General features: G+C 43.4%; 2 protein-coding genes across 9 annotated transcripts in view; both read left to right on the top strand.

The window, feature by feature from the left end:
- The window catches only part of hoxb3a (homeobox B3a), a 93,907-nt gene extending 75,907 nt beyond the window's left edge, over positions 1-18,000 (top strand). For 6 of the 8 annotated variants that reach the window (XM_039824212.1, XM_039824209.1, XM_039824211.1 and 3 more), the window contains exons 3-4: positions 7,713-8,425; positions 14,102-18,000. In XM_039824212.1, the coding sequence (XP_039680146.1) occupies positions 7,834-8,425; positions 14,102-14,973 (1,464 nt within the window). In that variant the 5' untranslated portion in view covers positions 7,713-7,833 and the 3' untranslated portion in view covers positions 14,974-18,000. Of the gene's footprint in view, positions 1-3,722; positions 4,189-7,712; positions 8,426-14,101 lie in introns of those variants that run through there. The other 2 variants (XM_039824215.1, XM_039824216.1) reach the window with 2 other exon arrangements.
- Positions 18,001-22,885: 4,885 nt separating this feature from the next.
- hoxb2a (homeobox B2a) lies at positions 22,886-26,915 on the top strand. Its single transcript, XM_039823829.1, has 2 exons — positions 22,886-23,768; positions 25,333-26,915. The coding sequence occupies exons 1-2, from the start codon at positions 23,285-23,287 to the stop codon at positions 26,178-26,180; spliced, it is 1,332 nt and encodes a 443-aa protein (XP_039679763.1). The 5' UTR covers positions 22,886-23,284; the 3' UTR covers positions 26,181-26,915.
- The last annotated feature ends 855 nt before the right edge of the window (positions 26,916-27,770 follow it).

Below are 27,770 nucleotides of genomic sequence, written 5' to 3'. Positions count from 1 at the left end.
GCCATATTATTTGAAATTTCCGTTTACAAAAACAGTGCAGACAAATGCAAACACAATATTAACGCAGTTGAATGATGGTAAATGTTTATTTTTCACTGATAGACGATTTACTTTATGGAATTTTTTTTTTTTTTAAACCCATCTGAATTTTTAGAACGTGCAGGTCGTGTGTGAGTGTGTGGTGTGTGTGTATGTATGTGTAGGCCTATGTGTGCGTGTGTGTGTAATATCATGTAATGACACGTGCTAATGTAATATAAGCCAGAGGTGTGAAGGGCAGTGTGATGGCCGCGGGTTACAGCCGCAGCAGGAGACATACCGGGGTCACTTCATCATTTGATAAGACAGTTATTAAAACAGCACTGTAATAATGAGCCTATAATGCTAACACAAGCAGTAATAATAGTAGCCTAATAACAGTAATGAAACTATCACTAACCGCAGCATAAAATGAGGTCACAGTTGTAGAAATGCTCAAAGTTATTTCCATTCAGACCACATACAGGAACAAACATTACAAATAAGTATACATCCTTATTGTGGAATATTTTAGCATTGGCATTTACAGCAACACCACTGTTTCGACTCAGTAGCCCACAACTGTGTAAAATATGATTTTAAATCCCGTAGTCGGAGGAAATTCCTGTGTGTCATCCTCCGTGGCCTACATGTCTGAAGTCCTGGGGGAGGGAAAAAAGAAAGAAAAAAAAATGGAAAGAGGATTTCCATGGCTCTGCAAGGCAGAGAGTTTCAGTTGTGAAACCCAATATCCGTGACTCAATCCGAAACACGGAGCCGTCGATGCGCGCCTGCCATCCAAGGAAAATAAAGAGCGGGAGCCGTCGTTTACAAGCACCGGCGTGCTTTTACAAGTCAATACATACATGTAATCCGCTCTGCTTATTTCTCCACATGCATGGCTCTTCCCACACTCTTGCTCAGTGGGGACAAAAAAGGAACAACAAAAAAAGCTGATTAGTGGCTTGGTTAATGAGTAATGAGGTTTTTCAGCAGCAGTTAGCAGATCCTTCAGTCCTTACAAAAGGTGGTTGGAAGGAAAAGTTGCAGACGGACACATTTCAGGCTCCCACCTTCCACCTACACGGAGCTCATCCTCTCTTTTCAGCAGCCCACAGCAAATGCTATCTGTTTTAAAGTTGGGCTGTTTACACACACACACGCGCACACACACACACACACACACACACACACACACACACACACACACACACCGCGCACACACACACACACACACACACACACACACACACACACACATACACACACACGCTGCTGGGTGCTAGAAAACTCATAAATCTTACGTAGCCATAAACGACAGGGGTAGCGTTCTGAATAATAAAAATAGAGGGAAGTGGGAGAGAGAGCTCTAGAGACACACAGAGAGTGTTGTAGTAGTAGTAGTAGTGTGTGTGTGTGTGTGTGTGTGTGGTGTTGGTATGAAAAGGTAGTAGGCCCAAGACACCTTCACCTTCTTCTTATTTTTATTTCCATTTTGTTCTCACCTCTCTGTGTCTCTTTCCTTCTGGGGTTTCTTGTCACTCCTGCTTTTTTAGCCTACTTCACCTCTTTTCTGAAATGTTGTTGCACTTTGCTCCTGTCTTCCTCCACTGTGTCAAAGCACAGAGAGGAACACGGACTATCGTGTTCTTCCTTTAAAAAGACCTGGAAGTGGAGAATTTAGGGTTTCCCTCGCAGCCATGCAGCGCCATTATATCTGCACATGTCATGGGCTACATTATCTTTTTTTCTTTTTTTACCTTTTGTTGATTTGTTACATTTTTACTGTTTGCACCTTTTATGTCAAACCTCCTCCCTTCCACTATGGCCTCCTTTCTGTTTTTATTTACCATTTTCTGTGCATATGTAGCAGCAGGGGGAGACAAGGTGTTGAAATCCCAACAATACAGACTATATATATATATATATATATATATATATATATATATATTTCTACATGGAGTGATGAGCTGCAGGAGGGGCCCTAAAATCACATTTTCTGGAAAAGTAGGGAGCGAGAGGGCAGAAAGAGAGCAACAGTCTTCTCGTGTTGCCTGTAAAAATGTCACCAAATATTATCAAATGAATTCACCAAATTGACACAAACAGGTGTTTGATAGGTGATACCTCCCAAAAGATTAACATATATTCAACATATCTTCACTCACTTAACTCGTGGATCTGATTAGGTTGTGGCAACACTTTCAAATAAATAGTAGCATATGTTTACGTTTCCAGTGACAGTCTAACTTGGTGTAAAGATATACCAAGTCATTTGAAAAATGTACTATCAGCTATTAAGACTATATTTGATGTACGCCTTAACATTTGCCATCCAACAGAGGAATATATAGCCTACTACAGTGAAGGCATATGAAATAAGAGCTGATCAACTGTTTGCTTTAGCCTCTTTAGTTTGGCAAAAACCTCAACATGTTCTTACTGTAACAATGTTCAAAGATTAGGTCTACTAATACAGCTCCTGTGCTTCTTTATTTATTAGACTGTGCTATTGTATTTTTTGCTTTTGTCACGTGTTAAATTGTGAGCCTATTGATTTAGACTGTAAAGTAGTTTGATCTTAGTAGGCTAGGCCCTACCTAATTTCTATTAACATGGTTCTGAGTAAATAAGCCACAGCCAAACTCAGTGAAAATGAACTGCTAACCCCTGGAAATGAAACTTATATATTAAAATTGTCTAAGGCTGTTATCTATATCCTTCTGATCCTGTTCACCACGCTAAACAACATCATAGCCAACAATAGGCTACAGTTACCCATACATAAGTCTTATGTCTTTGGCATATAACCTACTAATTAGAAATGAAGGAGAAAGACAAAGATGGACTGTCCCATCCAAACTGGAAGCCCATGCTGCTTAAAATCAGCGTTTTTAGGAAGGGGGAGAGAGAGAAAATTGTAAACAACCTGATATTAGGCTATACAAGTTACTCAAAAGTTTACCTGGTGAAAAAAGCCAGTTGTGGGCTGTAGGCCTACGTTAACAGAAGATTCCAATTTGAAAGATGTAATTATGAGCTAATTGCAAAAGTATATAGGCTACCCTATGTCTGGTTGTAGGACTAACACTAGTGCCTGCATGTTTCACTTGCAGCCAGTGGAATTAGCATAATTTGTAAGTGACGCTGGGATGTTTGATGGGGGAATCAACGCGTCCGCAAATCAAGCCCCGTTATTTCCTCCGTTACACTCCCGTGAGCGTTGCTGGTACCCGGACTTGTTGTCAACAACATAATGAGAATACCTACTGGGATACTAGCCTACCAACTGAATGATTCTACTCCTCTAGGCCTAGTATAGGCTATCGTTGCTGCCGCTAGCCGTGTGGAATAAGCCCCAACTGTGGTCTTCCAGAGACCGAAGCGAGGCGGGAGACCCAGACGCGGCTGGAGAGAGGAGGAGACCCGGGAAGACTGAGAGAGGGGAGAAGGAGAAGGGGAATAAAAAAAAGAAGGGGGCTCAACCCCCAAAAATGCGATGGGGTGACATTTTGTGGCGGACCTGTTCCTCAGAAGCGGACTGACTGACTGACCGAGTGGCTGTGTGAGCGACAGAAGCTAAAAAAGAAAGAAATTTGAGGCCATTGTTATCAGCCAGCAGCGGTGCAGGCAGCGCTGGTGCTGGGGCGGAGGGTGGAGGGCGGGTGGGGGGTGGGGGGCGCGAGCAGGCAGCAGGCAGGCTCCCGGTAAGCTTGTTCAGCTCGTGCGCTAGCTTGCCTGCCTGTAGCCTATTAGCTTATGCCAAAGCCCGTCCCGTTATTTCTGCCCGTGTATCGAGCCCTTCATTGACGTCTTAAGTCTGCCAGCCGTTCATGCCACACGGTGTCCGGTTCGCCGCCCACGCGCAGCCCGGTCCGCCGCCGCTGCTGCTGCTGTTGGCTCCAGGAGGTGTTGTGGTGGTGGTCGCGAGCAGCACTGCTAGTCTCGAGACAGCCCCGGAGGAGCAGCGGGTTTGCGGAGAGAAGAAGAAGAGGAGGAGGAGGTGGAGAGAAGAACGGACGAGAAAGCGACCGGATTCGTTATTTATTTATTTAATTATTTATTTATTATTGTTATTGATTACCTAGTGGACGTGCGTGGGGACTAATCTGTGATGCGGTGTTGCTGGGTCCTTGCCGGACTGGACCGGGACCGCCGGTGCTAAAGAAGGTAAGGAGCATCACCGGCAGGCAGGAAGGCCAGCCGGTAATACACGAGCTCAAACAACAAACCAGAAATACAGAGTGTTTGTTCGCTGTGCGGTTTGTGAACGGCGGAGTGGCTGGCTCACTGATTTATGGCCCGTATGACTTCAATCCCGGTTCAAGAAGAGTTCACAATGCTTTAAGCTGCCGTACTACCCGCCGCAAGCAGCCCCCCTTCTTCTTTCGGCCTTCCATCTCTGTCCTTTTTGTTTCTGTTCTTAAGCCTCTCATTTCTTATCCTATTCTGTCCATGCCTCTTACTCACTTAAAGCTATTTATTTACAAAGCAGTGGCCGACCATTTTTCTATTTTAGATGATCTCCCTGATGGATACCTATTTTCTTCCCCACTGGCCTCCGTTTTATTATTATTTTTGCTATTAGCCTATCTGACATTTTATTTCACAGTAAAATGTTTTGATGCTGTAATTTTATTCACACATGGGGCTTCCCTGTTTGTACATTTCAGCCTAAATCGGGGCCATGGACACACCAACAAAAGCTCTGATCTGGCCAATCTTTTATTGTTTATGGGCTCGGCTCCATATAATTGGCCCCTCTCTCTCTCTCTCTCTCTCTCTCTCTCTCTCTCTCTCTCTCTCTCTCTCTCTCTCTGAGTGTGTGTGTGCGCGCGTGCGCGCGTGTGTATGTGTTTGTGTGCGTCTGTTAATGGGATAAGGAATACGTGGATTATGTTAATGTATTCTCTCTATGTCTCCCTGCCTGCATTGCTCTTCTCATGGCAGGCGCCATTTGTAATTTTATATCCCAGGATAAAACACAGACACTGGACACCACTGGCCGACCTCTTCCCTCTCTCTCCATCTCTTTCTCTCTCTCTAGCTCTGTTGTTTTTGTTTGGGTGGCTGTTTCTCTGTCAGTATAAGTGGATTATTCAGGGAGGCGTCTAGTAAAGTTGGTGATTGTATTAAGCTGTAGCCCTACAAGCAAGGGGCAGAGACATTACGTGTCCCGTTTAATGGCGATACAGCGATATGATTTAATAACATATTCCTCCTACACTAACTGCTACGGTCTCTCTCTCTCTCTCTCTCTCTCTCTCTCTCTCTCTCTCTCTCTCCTTGGGACTATTCCTTAGAGTAAATAATTAGGATTCCAGCTTGTCTCCTAGAAAGATAAATGGCTGACATCTGTGACGTGCTGAGAGCTGGAGTATGGCTGGTCTCTCTAATCACAAAAACGAATAATAGTGGGCTAATGTATAAAAAACGAAATTATTAGGCTATAGGTCTTATTTATAAAGTATAAATCGGGCAATTTTAACCCATTCTGAAAACATTCGCATCTGAAATATGACTTGTGCAGGCCTATCTGTTGTTTTATGCCGGCAAAAACATCCTGTTTTTATGGCTTTGATTCTCTCTGACTTTTGCTCCTTTTATTGCTATTTGTTCATTTAGGAAATGTAGCCTATAATCGGCGACTGGTGTTTAAAACAATAATTGTATCCTACTGCAGTCTATACCTTACTTAAATTGCAATTAACATTTAGTAGGCTAGGCTATATCCATACAAGCAGACAACATCATTTCAGATTTTTTTTTTTTTTTTTTTCATTTCAGATTTTCTTTCAGGTTTGTTTTCTTAGCTTTTTGCGTAGACCTGATAGGCCTATCTAACGAAATATCAGTGTCACATTATCTTCGCACATGCTTTAGCTATTTAAAAAAAAAAAACATTTTCATTTGTTGGTTTTCTATAGGCCCAGGCTATTAGTCCACAATGAAACACGGAAGTAGCTTTAATTTTATAACAGTATTAAATAGACTTGATGGCTCTCTGTGTGGGCCAGTGTTCTGCTATTAACCCAGAGAGTTAACGATTGGTAGCGTGACACTGACTGGATGAGCCTCAGTAGTTAGCTTTAGCGCTAGCCCCCACAGGCTCAGTATAGGTGTCAGATGGCAGAGCCAGCAGAGCCGCTTCTTCCCGTTAAACATTTTATCTCCAGAGGAGAAATGAATGCCAGGTGCTCTCTCGCGCCTGACAACTCGGCCTCTCGCGGCCAGAGGCCCACCCCAGCGCTGAGCGCGAGATAGGGAGCCTATGGGGGCTCCCACGGCCGTTTGCTTTTCTTCCTGTTTTTCCCGGGGCTCTGATAGAGCACTCGACCCTAATGAATCACTGACTCGTGAAGCTTCTTCCTGGCTTTCTTTCTTTACCCTATCTATCTATCATCTATCTATCTATCTATCTATCTATCTATCTATCTATCTATCTATCTATCTATCTATCTATCTGTAAACCCAATTCCAAGTGTTTTGTTTATTTTTTTATTTATTTTTCATTCTTTTAAACATACCATAGGTTGTATGACGACCATATTAACCGATAAAAAGCGTCTGAAATGATTTACCCTAATTCTAACCCCGATTTCCCATAACCCAAAAAAAAAGAAACATTTCCTAGATCACTTTCTTCAGCAGAGGGATTTTCACATCTCATTATGCCAGTTATACGCGTTTCTTTGTTACTCTGAACAATCTTAATAACGTGCAACAATAGGCCTATGTATAACTGCCATCTTTCTTCTGGCCTGTTAAAAAAACCCTCCTCTGATGCAAGTGTAGCCCGTTATTCAGCAGCAGCGATTGTTTCCGGAGATATGAGTGAGGTAACAGCCGAGCAGACGGAATATAGTAAATCATATGTGGAAAGCAGAGGTTGACAGAAATAGGCTACCTACATCAGTCACGAAGGAAAATAGATACAGGCCACTTCACTGCCGCCATTACACAACAAAATGTCACGTTCAGCTCGAATAACAGCAGCCATGGTGGGATAGTGCTTTATTAGAAAAACATCATTCTAGGCTTCATGGAAATAACGTAGGCCATCGAATACGTCGAAAACTACGACATACAGCCATGCTTAAAACAACAGTAAACAGCGATTTTGTTGAATTTTATTCTTAAATTCAAAGGTGAAGCATTGCCTTCAATCTTGAAATAAATGCTGAAAAATGAGAATAATTAGTCAATAACAATACTAACTACTTATTCTACAAATAGTACCACTATTAATAATATGAGTAGATGGACTAGTATTTTACCACTTGATAATAATAATAATGATAATAATAATAATAATAATAATAATAATAATAATAATAATAATAATAATAACAATAATAATAATAATAATAATTATAAAAACGTGTAATTACTACTAAGTGAGTTAAGGTAAATGTATATGGAAATTTAACATTTATAAGTGTATGTATGTTTTCTTGTAGCCTATGTGTTTGTGAGAGAGAGAGATGGAACACAGATTGCCCTCCTTGTGCCTCCTCCACTGGAGCATCTGCAGGCTGTGCACTGGGCTCATAAGGGAGGGGGAGGGTAAGGGGGGGGGGGGGTTTGGTGAGGAAAGAAAAGCAGTGGTTTCTATTCATGTCATGGCGCCTTTCATGAGAGGAAGATGGATTTATCTCTCTTATTTCTTCATTCTGCCTCTCCTAACCTTTTAGGTCAGATTGCAGCGGACCACTGGAGAGACACCGTCACGTGACCCCCGGTACCAAATGGTCTTCCGGCAGTGGCTCTCAACAAGGACCGGAGCACAAGAAGACGCCGCCACTTCTCTCAGAAATGCAGAAGACAACATACTACGACAACTCCTCTGCGCTTTTTGGTGGCTACTCGTCCTACCAGGTGCAGGGGGCGGCAGCGGCAGCAGCAGCTGCCAACGGCTTTGGGGGCTACGATGCACCGGTCCCAGTGTCCCACCATCAGCCGGCCTTCCAGTCAGCGACCCATCTGGATGTGGATTCGTACCAGCGCTCGGCCTGCTCTTTACAGTCACTGGGCAGTAACAGTGGCCACCAGCAGCAGCAGCAGCAGCTAGCCAAGACCAAGGAGCTGAATGGCAGCTGCATGCGGCCCAGTCTGCCGCCTGAGCACCACCCCGGCTCCCAGGTGTCCCCCCCACTGCCCCCCAACCCCAGCAACGGCAATACTGGGGCTCAGCAGCCGGGGGGCAGTGCTGGGGCCTCCTCGGCCTCTAAATCAGGCCCCAATAAGTTGTCTAATTCTTCCTCCTCCACATCGTCCTCCACATCGTCCTCCTCCTCCTCACTGCCCCCCAACCCGACGATGGCCAAGCAGATCTTTCCCTGGATGAAAGAGTGTCGACAGGCGACCAAGCAGAAAAACTGTTCCCCCAGCAACAACTCTGGCAACGGTGTGTTAGTCTACACCTGTCTCTATCCCTCTGTCTGTCTTTGCTTTCATTTGCCCTCCATTGCACCACAGAAACAACATGGCTACTTAGTCCTCCTACACCTCTCTTTCTCTCTCTCTCTCTCTGTCTCTCTCTCTCTCTCTCTCTCTCTCTCTCTCTCTCTCTCTCTCTCTCTGTCTTACTCTCCCTTGTTTTCCTTTCTTCTGTTCCTTCTGTCCTTGTTCCTTTTCTTTCTTCCTTCATTTTCCTTCCTCATTAGCGCCTTTTTTCCTATTATCCTGCCTCCTCCTTCCAATCACCACATCCCTCTTTCCTCACCTCTCTTATCAACATCCTCTTTCAAGCCCCAGATCCCCAGAGGATTTAAACGACTATTATGGCATAACAGGTTTCCACAGTCAGTGGTTCAGACAGGCAACTAGTCAAGCTGGTTATCTGTAGCTGGTGAGTCAGTCTGCTAATATTGCTTTTAAATGAACTTAAGTAGCTGGATCCACTACAGCATTTATACCTCTCCCTGAGGAAGCATGTTAGGATGCTGAAAGGTATGAGCGTAAAATCAAAATCAATTCTGCTTTGCATCTTCACACTGAAGTTATTTGATTGAGTCTTTTGAATGACTAAAGCCCATCAGTAGACTAACTGTCAAATTCCTAAATATGGCAAGCAGTGAACAGTAAAAGAGGTCAAAGGTCAGAGGCCCGGCAGCCTGACCAATGTCCCTGCATCACCTAGAGTAGCAATCAAGTTAACAAGTAAAAACCCAGGAAAATTAATTTGTTTTAATGGCAGAATGGAAGAAAATTCATATACTTTTTTTTGATAAGGAACGTTTTCTCAGATTTATTTATATGATGTGTATTAATAAAATACGGATGTTTGGATCAAGATCTAAACACATCTTGCGCTTTCTTTTTATTTTTATATATAATTTGTGTGGCATTTAGGCCTTTATTAGTGAGAGCTTAGGCATGAAAGGGGAGACAGAGGGGGAATGACATGCAGGAAAGTGCTGCAGGTCGGAATCAAACCCGCAATATCAGCGTCGAGCCTCTATTTATGGACGCTCGCTCTAGGCCACCCAGGCACCCTTGCGCTTTCCCTTTAAGCGTTAGATGAATTACTCTATTATGTCTGTGTGTTAAGTGCAGAGCTGGAGTCAGGAGCTTAGCATTAAGAAGGATCCAGCCAGGCTAGTTCTGTCTGAAGTGAAATAATACACCTACTAACACCTCTAAAGCTCAGAAATACCAACCAATTATCGTGTTTTCTTTTGTGGTTTTAGAGAGAGTTCCATAATGAAACTATTTCTTGGCAAACAACAGCCAGGTGCAGAGACTTCCTAGAGGCTTGTCATCACAACGATGTTGCCAGGTTTGGCTGCATCGTGCCTGTACAGAGATCTAAAACCTGTGATCATGGACCGTATCTGGCAACTGGAGCTATAATCGGAGACACTGCACTAGGGACAGCGCGGATGGATACAGTGGTGTTCATCAAGAAATAGTTCTAAAACCACCTGAAACTGAGGGGGAAAGAATAAGAGACAATCAAACATTTGAGAAAAGGTATATCTGGAATATTGTTGAAACAACTTAATCACAGTAAGGCTGCCCCCTCTAATCTATAAATTGACTAATCAGATGTTTTGGTCTTAGTCGAAGATTTTTGTATGCTTTATCATGCTAAATGACTTATTTCAAAGAAACTTATGAGGTAGGAAAGCTTTTTTGCACACCTCTTTTGTCGGGCAGATGCGTAGGATATGATCAAAAGTAGCAGATCAAAAGCTTACAGAAAGTCCCGCATACTGACCATTACGCAAGCAATAATTTAGAAAAATACAACGTTTCGGTCTTAGACCTTCATCAGGTGAATTCTACCTGATGAAGGTCTGAGACCGAAACGTTGTATTTTTCTAAATTATTGCTTGCGTAATGGTCAGTGTGCTGGACTGTCTCTAAAGAAACTTATGAGCACATCTCTGGTGAACACAAGATTTAAAGTGGTGCTTTTGAGTGATTCAACATTATATACGTGTTAATGTTAATCGACTAAAAATGTCATTATTCAAGGACAGCCCTAAATAGCAGGAACAGTTGAGAGGAGAAAGGTAGAACAGAGAGAGAGAGAGAGAGAGAGAGAGAGAGAGAGATTTGGTGTTCAGTCAGTATAAAATGACCGAAAGAAGTTGGACTGGATAAAGAATGAATCAATGTTGACTGAGCAGTCAGGGATTCATTACAGTTATAGGACAGTCTGGCTAACCGGCTGGCACAAACCAGCAGTCAATAGCCTGCACACCTTACTCTATTCATTTACTTCCTCCTCTTCACCCAGCAACTCCTTTCCTTGCTCTCCACCCTCCGGTGATTACTTGCCTTCCGATTGCTCTCCTTCCTCCCCTGCTCTCTCCTCCTCCTCTTCATCTCCTTTTTGCACTTTCTTGGAAAGCCACAGCAAGAAGGAAGACATTAACAGGGTGAATTTAAATGTCATGTACGATAACAGATGAATAGATTTTCAGAGAGAGGGAGAATGACATGCAGACATTTGAAATGGAAGATATTAACAAATGGGAAAAGAAATACAACAGGATGATGAATTTGAATATCTTCTGCATGTCTGATAACAGGCAAAAAAAACAACCGTCGAGGCAGACAGATATTAGAATTGGTAGTTATCAATGGGGAAAAATATGCTCTGCCATAATGAATATGAGTCTCATATTTGCATTCAAAACACTTTCAATTGACTGGGCAGAGAGTTGAGAGGAGATTAGACTGTTTATTGATGAGAATTTGAAACAATCATTATGAGAATGTCCCTGCCGCAGTGAGACGGATGATGTGATGGTTACTTCTACTTTTGTCTCCCATCAATAGAAATAAACACTAGAGTCAACTGTTTATTCTGTTGAGAGAGAGAGACAGAATAATGGAGAGATAGGGTCTCAGTGCTTGCTTTGAACTCTCCTGCATCAGCTTATAAGTATGAACACATGGCAAGGAAGGAGCAACATATTCATAACAGAGGCATAGTGGGCGTGTACTCACTGAGAGAGATGGAAGAGGCACTGAAGTTCAGCACTACTGTTTAGTACGGAATAAACACCAAGATGGAAACGATACCAGACCAGGGCCAGCCCAAGTATCATCTGTTGCTGTTTAAGCCTATACTTTAGCGCCCATTTGGTTCAGCAGCAAAACCAACCCTCGCAAGTCGCTGTGACAAATGGAACCTTCAGAATTGCTGGCTTTAAATGATGTAGTGGCTTGTGACATTTATGTTCATGGCACATGGTGGAAAAACATCTCAAGTCTTTTCACACCATGCATGACCACTCGGGAAAGACGAAAGAAAAACTTTTTTCCCCATTTTTTTTCCCGTATAGCTCTGGCCATTGCCTCTGTCATTATAATACACTTGTACACACCAAAGTTGCTGCCAGGAGCTTGAATCGCAGAGCGGGAATTATTCCCAAAGCTAAACATCCATCACAGTTTAGAGACCGGCTTCCTACTTCAAATTCAACCGACTGTACTTGCCTTGGTTGTGCGCAGTCGAACAAGCGACTTCCGTTTTCCGTGCAACTGAAGGGTTATTCACAACATTACTCACTTTGGGTTTGATGCTACACTCAGTTGCCAGTTTATTAGGTACACCTAGCTAACTTCCTGGAGGTTATAATGTTCAGGTTTTGTTGAAACCGTTGCAGAGAGGATTGATTCAATTTTATTTATAGTGTCAAACCCTAACAGAAATTATCTCAGGACACTTTACACATCGAGTTGGTGGTTTGTGGTGCTGTTGAACTGTATTGCGTTATACTGACAGGTGTTTCTATTATTTACTCTACCCTCTTTGTCATAAATGGGTTGGAGATAATATTAGAAACACCCCTCAATATAATACAACATAATTTAGCAGCACCAAAGGGCAGCTTCCAAAATAGCCGTGAAGTTGCATCACACATCTCTAAAACTGTTTCAACAATAAGTGAACATTATAACCTTGATGAAGCACTATGGCAGTAAACTGCATTAGGTGTACCTAATGGCAACTGGGTGTATATATCTGGCTTAACTGTCAGCTTGTTTACAACCTGTCTGATCACATGAGGACTGGTGTTTGTTCACCTGTTGGACCTATTGTGACTGATGTTGCCGTGTTCCAAGATGGCAGCAGTGTGATGAACTCAATTTTATCATAAACAATATGACTAAAGGTCAGATGTAAGAACCTGTTCGTGGGGGCAGCACTGCTGATGAATGGCACTGATTTGGAAAATGATGAAGAAGAGCCTTTCCATTTCTCGTAGAGGCTGCTTTCAATTCTGAATTCTAAAACATATTGTGCATTTTATTAGGGCTGTCTTTGACTAAAGAAATTCTTAGTCATCTAACAGTAATACAATGTTTCGTCTGTAAAACACAGTTTCTCCACAAACTATCATGCAAAAGCCCTACTTTAAATCTTGTGTTTACCAAAAATGTGCTCATATGTTTTTTGAAAATAATACATTTAGCACTGAAAAAGCATTAAAAAAAATGGCTAATCGACTACAGAAATCTAAGACCAAAAACATAAATTAGTCGACTATTTTACAGTTATCGTTATTTTCCATTTCTAATTGTTAGAGTAAATGGGAATGTGTGAAAGGGGCTTTAGAATCCTCTTATCTTCTGAACACCCGAGCTGTGTTTGTCTAAACATACTTTTGACTGATAAAGAAGTGACGGAAGCTGATTTGAGGTTTACCAGCTTTCATGGCGTGCAAACAAATGACGGGAAGCACACTGCAAACTTGTCTTTTTAACGTATTTTTTGACGGAACACTTTATTGACCAACTATCACGTCGAGGTGTACTCACTTAAACACGGCCTACAAAGTAGTGACAGCAGCTGGTGGATGCGACTTTTAGCAGACTCTGTGGCCTTAACACAAAATGATTAGCTACCCGCTGACACTGCCTTTTTGAAATCATATTCACATGTATTACTTGCACTCACCAAGAGTGACTAACAATGCACCAGTAGCCATGACATAACAGTGGTAACAGTTGAAGTGTCTGAGCAAGCCTCTGAATGCCCTTCGGCTCTATGAGGAGTTAGTATAACTTTAACATAAATGTGGTGAGAAGCTTGACTTTTCTTGGCGAGCCATGAAGTGAGTGCAGGTCAAGCCTCAGTTCCTGCTCGTAGTCCTTGTGGCAGCTGTTGCTGTGGGGGGGGGTTGGTATTTCCAGCCAAGATGCAATTTAGCTGCCCTCGGCCAGCACCGGGCCCTCCGTCCCTTAATAACTGTCACTGTTATGAAGTGTTGACAACTAATATCGAGGGATAATTCAGCCAGCAAACCCGGACCCCCCTCTGCTTTATTAAGAACGTGAATGCTTTCAATTTCCTCCAGCATGCAGCCTGCAGAGTGTTTTAATCTCTTTTCCTCTCTGGCTCTCTCAATTTTTCATTCTTTTACCTGTTTCTTACTATATCCTCCTTTTTTTTTTTACATTTCCAATCCTTTCTTCCTTTTTTGTACTGCTTTTACCCTCTTGATTTTTTTTTTTTTGTGCCCCGGTTTCTTTTTTGGGGGGTATAGTCTTTCCTGTTTCACTATTCCTCTATTTTTCTCCCTTGCCTTTCTCTGGGTAATGGTTTGTCTTCTGTCCTCAGCGTCAGGAGGAGCTGAGAGTGGCAGCAGCGGGGAGAAGAGTCCTACGGGCGGGTCGTCAGCGTCATCCAAGCGGGCTCGTACGGCGTACACCAGCGCCCAGCTGGTCGAGCTGGAGAAGGAGTTCCACTTCAACAGGTACCTGTGCCGGCCGCGGCGCGTGGAGATGGCCAACCTGCTCAACCTGTCCGAACGCCAGATCAAGATCTGGTTCCAGAACCGACGCATGAAATACAAGAAGGACCAGAAGTCCAAGGGCCTGAGCTCCAGTTCTGGAGGGCCCTCACCGACCGGCTCCCCACCCCTGACCATGCAGTCCTCCGCCAGCTTCCTCAACTCAATGCACCCCATGGGAGGGGGAGGTGGGGGAGGTGGAGGAGGCTACGACGTCCCCTCTCCGCCATCCTTTGGCAAGCCCCACCAGGGAGTGTCTTACTCCATGTCCACTGCCTACTCCAATGTCCCCATGAAGGGCTGCCCCCCCCAACAGAAGTATGGCGCCCCAGACCAGGACTACGGCGACCCCCATCCTCACCACGGCCTCGTGCAGGCCAACAACGCTGGCTACGGGACTCCCACCAGTATGCAGGCCAGTCCAGTCTACGTGGGGGGTGGCAGCTATGTGGAACCCATGCCTGGCTCGGGGCCCTCCATGTACGGGCTAAACCACCTCGGCCCCACGCCAACCCACCATCAAACCATGGACTACAATGGCGCGGGGCCTATGTCGGCCACCAACCAGCACCACGTGGGCGGAGGGGGCCCCCCGGGTCCCTGTGACCCGCCCACCCACCCGACGTACACCGAGCTGTCGGCGCACCACACCTCGACTCAGGGCAGAATCCAGGAAGCACCCAAGCTCACTCACCTGTAGCAGGTTTGGAACAAAATGACAACGTAGGAAATAGCGAAGACGACACAGAACATGTAAGACGACGCGACTCACTAACAGACTAACTAACACGTGGGGACTCTACTGCTGCAACGGGACGGCAGGAGAGACCAAAGGAGACAGACAGGAGCCATCCAGTCGTTTGTCCCGTGCTCTAAAGCCACAAAGGGGAGCAATCAGCGTTTGGTGTTGCCCAACCCACCCCTGTTTCACTGCCTTCTGATTAGGGCTAGAGCTTTTACTGTTACCTTTAAAGTGCAGGTAATTTAATTTAAAAATGACAAAGGTTGTGCCGATTATCAAGTAGCAGCGACGAACCATTCATGTTGCCAAAAGAGACAATTAAAGGCACATCTCTGCTAAGTAGTGAAATCAATGGTAGTTGCAAAAACATTTCCAAGGATTTTTTTTAAGCCGGGACCAAACTTACTAACTTACTCTCTGCTACTGAAACCTTACATCATACAGGAAATGAGGAAACCAAACTTTTAAACCATTTAACAATGCATTATCATTTAGTTTTGACAAAAAATTGTTAATTTAACTTACACATTCAAAAGTGCTTAATGTTTTCTTATACATTATCAGTGATTGAGTTTTCATTTTAGAACTCTTGGTTTCTTTTACCCATGTTTACACATTTAACATCGACCTTTTTAGAGCAATTTACACTCTTAAGAGTCCCAGGCCAGTGAAGCATATTGTAAGCGTGGGAGAAGAAGTGTCCAGTCAATTGTCTCCCATGTCCCCCCGGGGACAATAAATGTCAGGAAGCTCATCTTGTGGCACTGGTGCAGAGAAATATCGGCAGCTGTATGGCATAACAGGATCTATGGTGAGAGCGCCATTGTTTAGTCAGTATTCATTAGACTGGTAATCTACTTCACGGTCAATCAGAAAACTGCAATACAGACGACTGTACTCAAACAGAGCAGAAGTCAGTTTTTCATTAAAAATATTTCTCAGAATGCCCCCCAAAAAACCCCTAATATGAAAGAACAATCTATAGGTTACTCAGCAAAATAATTTCAAAACAATTTTTGCGTGGGCGGAGCACATTGCAGCAGTAGCTCAGCTAGCATGGCGTTAGAGCTAGTACGGGGTGTAAAATTGTACTTTGATAATAAAATATTCCCCCTTAAGACACACATATACAAACAGCTCTCCCGCCCGCTAAATGAAATCGTCGAGATTTGAATGGGCAGTTAACGAGGTGGTTAGATTTATGACGCTGAGCTCTCTCCCCCTCTAGGCAACACATGTTGTTGTCAGCCGAGCTGAGCTATGTGGAGGCCTCTGCCTCTCCATCAGCAGGAGAGAGAGAGAGAGAGAGAGAGAGAGAACACAAATATATGACTCGAGCTGGCAGTACTCGTCTGTCCTCTGTTCCTCCTCTGTTCCACGAAGCACATAAAAACCACTGGATGCTCTCCCCTTGAGCTGTCTCTCTTTGCCTCCTGCCGTACCCGTCTCTGTCGGTCCAGACTGAATCACTACTAACCCTCCGTCTCTTGTCTGTGGCAGCAGCACATGGCTTCTGAAGGAGGCAAAAATCCCCACAATCCGCCACAGACCGCACCCCCCCCCTCTCTCACACACACACACACACACATACACATCCATCACCCAACTCACCACCCCTCCCATCAATCTAACAGGGTTTAAGAAGCTACAAGCTCAAAGGCTAAACTAGCTCCCATAGACACGCATCTGTGCTAAGCTACGCTAGTTCATCACAGCCTCCACACACACACACACACACACACACACACACACTCACTCACACAGCAATGCTAAGCTAGCTTCCTTTCGTTGACATATCCACAGCCAGGTTACGCCAGCTGTTGACATCTTTAAACAAACACAATGAGAGGACATGGAAGAGACATTTTAATGTTCTTATTTTTAGCACATCATCGACACAGGGTAAATAATAAGAGTGAAGAACACAATTTATTTATGTTTGGGTAAGTTATTACCCTCCTCTCTCTCTCTCTCTCTCTCTCTCTCTCTCTCGCTCTCTCTCTCTCTCTATCACTTTGGAAGGGTTCACTTGCATTAGCGGACACCAATGCGAAGAAGTCCACATTTTATATTGTTTTCTTTTGTTCTCACATATCTTGACTTTTAACGTGGATACAGGGTATATATTTGAACAAAAATGCATGTCCCAGAAATCAGAGAGGATGTGTATCACACATTTTTAAAACAACTAGGTTGATTTGTTTAAACGGTCAGTGAGTGGAGTTTTGGGACATCACACACGTCAGGCTGTTTCAGCCTGCAGTGTTCAAGCTGTGTGGAGTTGACCCCCCCCCCCACTACTCTCTCTCTGCCGTTCTGGAAATCAACCTTTGGTAATAGTTTTTTTAAAAGTGCAGATTTACACAAACGCTTTCCACATCTGGGCATCATTGTTGCACTTAGAGTTTACATTTTGATGGTTAAAAGGAAAAAAATAATAATGATAAAATCTTATTTTGAAGACGGTAGGCCCTCCAATCAAAGCGTCTTTCGCCAATGTGTGTTCAAGTGAACATTCATATATAAATATTTATTTGTTATAGCCAGTTTAAAAAGACTTTCTGTTTTGTATTATTATTATTATTATTTATCCTTCATGTATTTATATCGAGAAAAAATACTGTACTTTTTTAGTATTTACCTGTTATGAAAGAAAAAAAAAACATTGTGTTTCTTCTTGTCCCTTGTACTGAAGTTACATTTTTTAGTTCTTGTATTTTAGAAGAAAATAAGTAGTTTTTATGTTCCTATAATGACCCTTGTACATACATGTCTTGGCTTGTACAGGGAAAAAGGCATGGGTGGGGATTGGTGACCCATCCGTGCATAGTCTGAAAATTTAGACAAACTATTAGCTGGAAAAAAAGAACGAGTCTTTTTGGAGAAAAACAACTTCTTTCTTTGTCCTTTGTAGCTCCTTTTTCTTTCCTTGTTGAGAGAGTTGTCTGTTGAACAATTCTTTAATAAAATGTTATGTTATTCAGAGATATCGTCAGTTTGTTTATGATCCTCAGGTGTTTTGGTAAATCATTATTAAAACATTATCATCTGAAAGGGCAATAGCACTTTGTTAGGCAGTGTTACTGTCACGTGGAAAACCTGCCAACTCCAGTTGTATTGACTGCCATGGCAACATACAAACAACCTTATGCACAGCTGGGCTCCTATTGGCTGCCAGCTGTGACAAAAATCACTAATTATGAATGTATTCAAACAATTGCATGCCAGGATTAGAACTAAATTTTTTTTAAGTTAGTCAAGTTCTGCAGTGGTGCATATTTTGTTGATTATCAACTTTGAAGGATGAACATATTATATTCTAAAACAAATATTCAACCTACTAAACCAGGGGTCTTCAACATGTTTAGCTTAAAGAGAGCAAAGCAGGGACCCCCTACTACTAATGTTGTATTGAATTAAATTGCATATTAAACTTAATAACATATAGGGCGGCCTAAAGCCTTTACACATACCTTTTTATGGTGCATACAATACTAAGGTTTTAAAATAATAATTATTGACATATTCATATCTTTATACATCATGTTTTAATGTTTAACATTCATGTAACAGTCAATTCTTAGGCTTAACCATCTGTGGATGGCTACCTTAGTAGCCTGTCACCAATGTTGTGTAAATTAAAAAATATATATGACAAATAGGCCGATTTATCTTTGCTAATTATATGTTGGACTCGTGTTCATGTATATTTTCAGACATATTTTAAACTTTTTGATTTTTTTTTTTTTTAAATGATTAAACACTATCTTGGTGGACTGCCTGCAGTAACTCTGAGGACCCCCCCCCTAAGGGTCCAGGACCCCCATGTTGAAGATCTCTGTACTAAACCCTTCAAAATCAGATGATCTCAATGATAGAAACCAAAACGGGACATTTCAAAGACATAAGACATTAATCCTTTCAAGGTACTAATAACTGTTGTAAATCCTGCCCAAATGGTTTTGTAAGCTGTTATGTGACGTGTTCAGCAGATGGTGTGTGTTCTACCCTGATGTGATGGTGGAGGATCTGGTGTAGGTGGGACTTCTTTCCAGCAGCATGTCTCTGGTTCAGGGATGACCTGACACTGATGCCAGTACTGGATACCGGGTCAATCCCTCAGGCTAAAGCATGGCATCACTGTCAGAAAACATTCCCGATAATTACATCTGAAGCCTGGAGCGACGTGTAACATGTCAGAAGTTAAAAAAAAAAAAAAAATCTTTAACCCTTAGGAAAACTTCCAATCTGCTCTCCTTTATGCCTTACACACTCGACAGAAAGAAGGAGGTTAAAGTGGCTGCTAGAGTCAGAGCTATTCTGCTACTGTTGCTGGTTGCTGGTATTCATTTACTGTAGGCTTACTGATTGCCAGCACCAATGACATGTCAGATACTGGGCTGCATCCCAGTGAAGGTCTAAGGTCGGATCCAAGAACTATTCCTGAACTGAAACCTGATACCTGTTGCTGCTTGATTTTTTTTAGAGTCCTCTCTCTGAGAAGGGAACATTGACTTTAGCTCTGCTGTTTTGTCTGATAACTCCAAACTATTGTCACTAACTGTTAAAACTCAAACTCACTCGAACTAGTCTTTAGTGTCCAGTATTGTAAAGTATTGCAGCTGCCGTGTTATATATTTAACTCTCATTGATTGTGGAGAAAGCATTTAAGTTCAACAAAAAAAAAAAGGGTTTAATTAATGCAGGTCATGATTTAAAATAGTGAAAAAAGGATTTGTTTTCACATTTAAGTTATTTGGAAAAGCCTGGCCAGAACGATCTGTTCCTCTGCATAAACATTGCTCACGTTATTTCAGGAATCCCAGTTCAATGTAGTCGTGTTCTGGACCCACCTCTGTGGATCATAAGTGGTCTGACTTAAAATGGGGAGCAAGGCTGTGAAGTGTGGTTGAAAGCTCTGGAATAAATCTAGTGAGTGAGCGTGTTAGCCTATCAGACAGTCCAGCAGATGGTGGGAATATATATATATATATACCTTTTGGCCATTTCTTCATTTCATGTATGGCTGAGTTGCATCATGCAGAAACTCATAGAGCATTTAGACTTTTTTTCTACTATTCAATTAATCTACAACTATTTATGTCACCATTTGAATTACTGACTTAGTCTAGTCATTGACTGTTGATTATTGACTGCCTGGGTTGACCTTTTTTAACCGTTAACTCTTAATGAGAAAGTACATATATATAATATTTTTTTTTCAACAGATAGGAGACCCGAGATAAGTCACGTGACCCAGGGTGACTGGGAACCAAAAGCAGAGAGCTTTAAAACCGAGATAATGGCTCAGATATTTTAGCTTAACATTTTCCTCTCTTTTCAACTCTCTTTTTCTCTTGTTATCTCTCTCTCTTTTTCTCTTCTCTTGTTCTCTGTTGCTGTTTATGACTAAAAAAAAGCCCTGAGGCCTGGTCACATGGTCTCAAACCCCCACTCCACACTCTCTCTCTCTCTCTCTCTCTCTCTCTCTCTCTCTCTTTAGCACGCGCTTGTGCTCAGAGGCCTGAGAGCAGCATAAAACTTGGGACATAAATCAGGCTCCCATAAATAATGGCCGTACTTCCCTTTACAACTCCGTTGGACTAACAGACAATAAAAACACCAATAAGCAGAGATTGGATCTAATTTATTGCCTCATAAAAACAGACGGAGAGCTCGGCTCGGCTTCAGCAACGCGGTCGCTGCTGAACACAGCCCAGCTATTACTATAGAACACGCTCTCAGCCAGGTACACACACTGATCTGGAGTCAGAAATTATTTGTAGGTAGCCTATATTAGGGAGGAGATTGGTCAAAAAGTTATCTGTCAGATGTGAACAGATGTTTTATCATGCAGTAGCTAATATAATAATAATAATAGGCCCTAATATTAAAAATGATAATAGAAAAATCCTAGTAATTTCCACACAAAAAATACTCCATAGACTAAAGGGACACTTCACGAACTGTTAGTTCTGAAGCGTTTTGTTTTCTTCCTTTAAAAAAAAAACAAAACAGAAGCAGGGCTTTGGACTAATCAAAATCTCAATAATTAGTAATTATATTTAAATAAGGTCAAATTAAAACGCAGTTACTGGAATGAAAATAATTGGTTTACCATCGGTAGGCTAAATAAAAAATTAAAAAAGAACTGACTGGAAAATGAAATATAATAAAAGTCACATATCCCCATCTTGAGTCGACCAATCCACGAGACGACTATAGCATGAAAAACAACAGCTTTCCATTCTCCAACAAAACTTCCAGAAACTTCGGAATTTCACAAAAAAAACCGTGGCAGTAAAACGAGGTGAAGGCAAAGGGAATCTAAACGGTGCAGGGCACATTGTGATGTTGCAGCCCAGTCAGCAGCTTGAGTCTGCTGGGTTCGGGCTCTGTGTCCTCGGCCTCCTCGCTGCCTGCGCTTTCTGCTGCTCTCAATGGCCCTCACTCCCACACACTTTTCTACTTGTTCTGCCTGTCAGAGGGCATGGGAAAGAGTGGGAGAATGGAGCTGAGAGCCAAATACCTTCTACCCATTTGCCCATGGTATCTGAGTGGTTTTTATTTTTTTTAACTCAACAGATAAAATATGTCTGCATGACGTGTATATATGAGCGTGTTTGCTGCGCGTAAAAGCAGTGTAGGCTACGTATAACAAAACACAGCGAATAATGGGGGAGAGTGGACTGGAGCTTTTCTTGTTATTTAGGAGAGAGAGAGAGAGAGAGAGAGAGAGAGGGGCTGCTGTCAGGCTCTTTGCAGGGACTGAAAGATTGATCACCGCACTTTTTTTGTACTCCTCGAGCCCTCCCCAAAATATCCTCTGCTAAACTCCCTGATCTTTATAAAAAAGGAGAGAAAAAAAATCTACATGTGCGTCCTGTTGAGTTTGAAGGCCACTCAGCACACTCTCACTCAGTGTTAGTGTTCATATTATTGCTGCTGTGTTATTATTTGTACTATTAGGAGGAACGGCAGGCCTGCGCGCTCCCCTCCTCTCTCCACGGTTGCACGGAGCGACCTCGCTATGAACTCTCTCTCTCTTTCTCTCTCTCTCTCTCTCTCTCTCTCCGCGTAAACACACAGGACATTTTTAACACCCATACATCACACTGGAGAGAGGGCGAGAGAGAACCATAGCTAGCAGGAAGATATTTGGAGACTGTGAACAGAGGCTATTTTGGTCAGATTATATTTAGACAATATTTAGGTTTCTCTCTCTCTCTCTCTCTCTCTCTCTCTCTCTCTCTCTTTCTTTCACACACACACACACACACACACACACACACACACACAAACACACTGAGCTCCAACAACACTTCCCAAATACATGAAGAAATCGATTAAAAACAAAAAAAGTATACACTTACACACCAACAGGCTCCCTGTCTCTGCCTCTCTTCAAATCTAAATGTCTCTCTGCTCTGTTAGAAGCCAATCTGCTTCATCTCCACTACCGCGGAGTAGAAATCTTCATCATCGTCTACTCCTGAGCTGCTGCGCCATCTAAAACCCTCTCCAAGTTTTCTGTGCCTAAATTGGAGATTTTTTTTTAGCCTCTGTCACAATGTATAAGATTAATGAGCTGAGTGCTGTAAACAGTAGTTTTTTTTTTTTCCTTCTGAAGGAGCCATATTGTACACGGTGGTGGCCAGCTCCGTTCACCTAATGTTAACCGTCATTACATCACCCAGAGGACCGAAGAAATGTCCGAGATGCTCTATTGTTTGTGCGCAAAACCGGGCCGGGATGCGCCGACCCGCCGCCCACACGGCGCACATGGCGAGCGGCCGCCTTGTCGCTCCCCCTCTCCCCAGACTTTACCCCCCGTTAAGACGAAACAATAGCAGCTATCCTGTCATATAGCCACAGCATTTGGTGGAAACATAAAAATGCTGCTTCCCACAACCATCGCCGCCGCCAGGCCCGGACCCCCGATTGGCTGTTTTGGGTCACATGACCAGGAATTGGCTGCAATTTCGCCCCATAGTTGTTCAGTTTAGCCTACCCAGGTCCCCATACGCTAGTAATATCACCAATATACACAATTATTATATATCCACCGCATTTACGCCATTGCGGTCGGGAGCCTACATGCTCGTGCGTTTTTTCATTTCGTTTTATTTTTTTAAGAAGCCATATTGTGTTGTGTGCGTGTGCGAGCGAGCGTGCGCGCGTGTATGTGTTTTGTTTTTTTTTTTATTTTGGGGAAGGGATTGTTTCGGGGGTCTCGCCGTTTGAGGTTGAAGCCGGTTTTGAGGGAGCTATGAATTTTGAATTTGAGAGGGAGATCGGTTTTATAAACAGCCAGCCGTCCCTAGCAGAGTGCCTGACGTCTTTCCCCGCCGTCCTGGAGTCATTTCAAACTTCATCAATCAAGGAGTCGACAGTAATTCCGCCTCCCTTCGAGCACACCATCCCCAGCCTCAGCCCCTGCACAGCCAGCCAGCCGAGACCGACTGCAAGGAGCCAGCAGAACCGGAGAACCTCCGTCACTAATGGCCTCCAGACGCACCACCGAGCCGCACAGCAGCCCTGTCCGCCTGGCCAGGCCCCTGCCCCGGCCACGGCCACCCCGGCCGGTCCGCTGGCCCACGAGTTCCCCTGGATGAAGGAGAAGAAGTCATCAAAGAAGTGCCCAAAGCCGGGGAGCAGCGCCAGCGGTGGAGGATCCATCATCCCCCCTGCATCTTCCTCCCCATCGCCGACCGCCTCCGGGTACGCTTCGGCGGGCATCGAGTCACCCACAGGTCGGTATGCTGGGAAGAGGGAGCCAGAAGGCTATGTGTGTGTGGTGGGAGTGTGAGGGGTGTGCAGTCTGTGCTTTAATTTACTGTCTGCATCTTCATTTCATTTCCACTTCAGAAGTAGCATGCCATTTATTACACACAGCATGGATTTGGCTAGATGACATTGTCTTTTTCTTCCTCAGTGTGTGTGTGTGTGTGTGTGTGTGTGTGTATTGTGCAGTGCTGTGATGCTGTGTCAAGAGGGAAGCCATATCTAGACCACTGCATTATGCTGCAGTGCTTTACACTCTATGTTCATGCACTTAAAATGCACCCATTAACACATAATCTGTGTCATTTTTAGGATCAAATGTGTATAATTCAGCTTCACGCTAAGGGAAATCCTTTCACACCAGCATTCTTTTAATTCTGTAGCATCTATAGCCCACATTTTCCAAAATGCATTCTGTCCATATTTCATTCTTTTATCGTGCGCAAAGACGCGCAGACGGGGGGGTTGTTTCCTTAAGCCACCCCGCAGATGATTGCTGCTGCAGCCTGTATCATTCTGTTCATTGGGTGGTGTGATTTCAGCAAGCAGCTGAAGCATCGCCCTGACATTATATATTCATAACACAACTGAGATGGTAGCCATATTGGATGGAGGTAGGAAATATAATGGCGAGGCAAAGCAACCAGACAGAATATGTTGGGGTGGGGTGGGGGGAGGGGTATAAACTACATCCACAGATACAGATTGCACACAATCTGATTTTCTTGGGTTTAGGTCATTTCCCCCTTTCACACTGGCCTCCATAATCACTGCATTTGTAAAAGTTTTTTTTTTCCTCTATTTTTTTGCTCTTCCAAACACACACAATCCCAACCCATTCATTTTAATGGAATTTCATGTTTTCTCATGTTCCTTTCTCGCCCAATTTCCTGCTTTTTGTGATCTACTTCACGAGGCACTTGATGGTTTTAGTTCTGTTTCTGACAGATACCGCCACATGGTTTCACATCGACATTCCCACATCGCCCTGCACATTTCCTCCCAATCCCATGATTTATTTATTTTCCTCTCTCTTTGCATTTCTCTGATCACATGCTGCAGCCTCTCACAGCGGGCTCGCTGCACTCCAGGCTTTACAGAAAAGAGAAGCCCTCTTTGGCATTATCACAATCTGTCTTTATCTGCCTTTTCTTTATTATTATTTTTTTTACCAGCATGAAATTGGTCCGCGTTAACAGTTATGGCTTGGCCTGCTACTGTAATTGGAAGGAGTATTTTTTTACGAGACTTTTTGTGTTTTATTACTGTTTTATTACAGACAGAAGAGCCGAGGGGATTTCCGCTCGATGCTGAAGCAGCTTATTTCTTGGCTGGAAATCTTGCACGCAATAAAAAAAAAAAATGTAGAGGTTTTACAGGGCTCTCATGAAATAGATAGATAATTTTAAGTTTAAACGAAATATAAAATACAAATATAAAAAAAAGACACACGATAATAGCTTCAAAAGATTTTACACAATAAATCCTCCACATAATTTCTCTCTCCCTTTATTTGTCTTTGTCTCCCTGCAGACCCGAGCCAGGCCTGTCTGGATAGTGGAGGAGCCGGGTCCCGCCGGCTGCGCACCGCCTACACCAACACACAGCTGCTGGAGCTGGAGAAGGAGTTCCACTTCAACAAGTACCTATGCCGGCCCAGGAGGGTGGAGATCGCCGCCCTCTTGGATCTGACCGAGCGGCAGGTCAAAGTTTGGTTCCAGAACCGGCGGATGAAACACAAGCGCCAGACTACGCACCACCGGGACGGCGGTGGAGGCCATGAATCCAGCGACCCGGGCGGCTTTGAGCCGCTTGAAGGCGCCGATGCCTCATCCCCGTACTCCAGCCAGCCGCTGGAAGCATCCGGCACCGGGGAGGCTACATCGGACGGCGAGCCAGGGAGCTGCAATCCATCTTCGGCCGCCGCACCCACCGCCTACGCTAATGACAGCGGGGATAATGCACAGCCCACGCCGGAGAAGGGAGGCCGATTGAGCCGTACCGAACGCCCACCGCTGCCAGGGGCATCTGGCTGCTCTGAGGCTGCCGCGGCTCACCACTCCCCGCCGACGTTCACCGCCACGAACTCCTCTAATAACCCGGGCCTGATGCAGCTCAGCGAGGCCGGGCCCGCAGCAGCGTCCGATCCGTCATTCTCTGAGCAGCGGGACCCCTCTATCACCTCCACCGCCTCCTCCGCTGCTGCTGCTCCTCCCGCCGCCTCCTCCGCGCTCCCCGACCTGGCCTTCTTTGCCGGGGACGCGTGCCTGTCGCCCAGCCTGCAGAGCTCGCTGGATAGTCCGGTGGATTTCTCCGAGGAGGACTTCGACCTGTTCACAAGCACACTGTGCGCCATAGACCTGCAGCACCTCAACTTCTGAGGGCCGGCTGCAACGTTTCAATATAAAAGAAAAGTACAAATATAAAAAAGGAGTGGACAGACAGGCCTGTGTGGATGAGCAATCGAGCGGAGGAGACGGCACTCGGCGAGGACTCTGCTGTTTAAATAGCATAAAAGCTTCTCGGCAACATTCCTGAAACATTTCTGACTGAAAATTATGTTCGTTTTTTTTTGTTGTATATATATATATTTTTTTGCATCTTCTTTCTGGTTTTATTTTGCGGCTGTATTGTAGTTAAAGAGAGATGCAATTCGTTTCCATTTTTTTTTTTTTTTTAAACACCGAAGGGAAATGTTTTTTTTTTTTTCACGGTCGAAACGTTATGGATTTTTTTTTATCTCTCCCCTTGTTCAGGTATTTATTGCCTTTCTTGTTTCTGATCGTTTTTGTTAAAATTATTAACACTCATCAGTATGTGCGGATATGTTTCCTCGAGTGCAATCTGGTGCAGCTTCATGGATCCTTAATAACTTCTCAGGAACTGCTCACGGAGTCTAGGTGCAGATAGCTGGACTGCTTTTAGAAAAATCTCAACTGGAGAATGAATTCATTGTCTCTCTGAACGAGACAAGACGAGAGAGAAGCCCTGCTGACGACCCGAGTTTTAGACCCTAGTTTATTTATTGAGATTCTTTAATAGTGAAAATCCAAATTATTTATTGTACATATATTTTCATAGTGGAATAATAATAATAATAAAAACACAAACATTTACGATGTGGCCCATGTTGTTTTGTTATATGAATTCATACCTAAAGGGATACTAATTAAAGTTAAGTGAAGAAATATGGCATGCAGTACATATATTTTTGTATGCAGTTAACACTAATGCACTTTTATAATACCCTAAATATGAAACAAAGTGAGCATTCAACAGCATATTAGTGAACCTATTATATTTGTATTATTTTATATTATTTGGCTGCTGTTGCTTGTACTAGTGGACGCTAATTATTTATAATGTATTGAACATTTATTATAGCAGGCTATAGGCCTAATTTCCATAATACATTTATACAATGCAATTAAGCATAAGCCTTTATTTTCCACAGGATACAGTTTGTCAATATGATGAAATATTTGTCATTTTTAATTTTGTAATATATATTTTGATTTTGGTTCATAATTTGGACTGAATGCAAATTTCAAGTTTAAATGCATGGCTTTGTCTAGTTTTCCCACACTATGCAACATATATGTTTAGCCTGATATAGCCTGGTATTGCCCAGTATATGGTTCACTTCATGTGTTTACACAGAGATAACCCTGAAGAATGAGATATTTTCCAGAGCAGATACAAAGAGGAGAAACAGTCTGAGGCCACAGCAGGGTCATTGTTTTCCTAGATTAGCATGGGTAGCCCTCTGCCTGAGAGTATAGAAGCCAATGGTTAGCTTAGCATGGCCCTCCACCAGCAGTAGCTTTCACCATGTAAGAATAGCAGAGAAACTATGTAGCCTTTTACTGACTGTGTGTGAGACCCAGAGCTAACCACAGTGCAGCAGGACTCACCTTCTATAGAGCACTGAAGCTAACTGTAGCTTGGCATTGTAAATTCTCTCCCACTAT

The sequence above is a fragment of the Perca fluviatilis genome, chromosome 15 (genome assembly GCF_010015445.1).
Source record: "Perca fluviatilis chromosome 15, GENO_Pfluv_1.0, whole genome shotgun sequence".
Classification (NCBI taxonomy): domain Eukaryota; kingdom Metazoa; phylum Chordata; class Actinopteri; order Perciformes; family Percidae; genus Perca; species Perca fluviatilis.
This window is presented reverse-complemented; position numbering and strand designations above follow the sequence as displayed.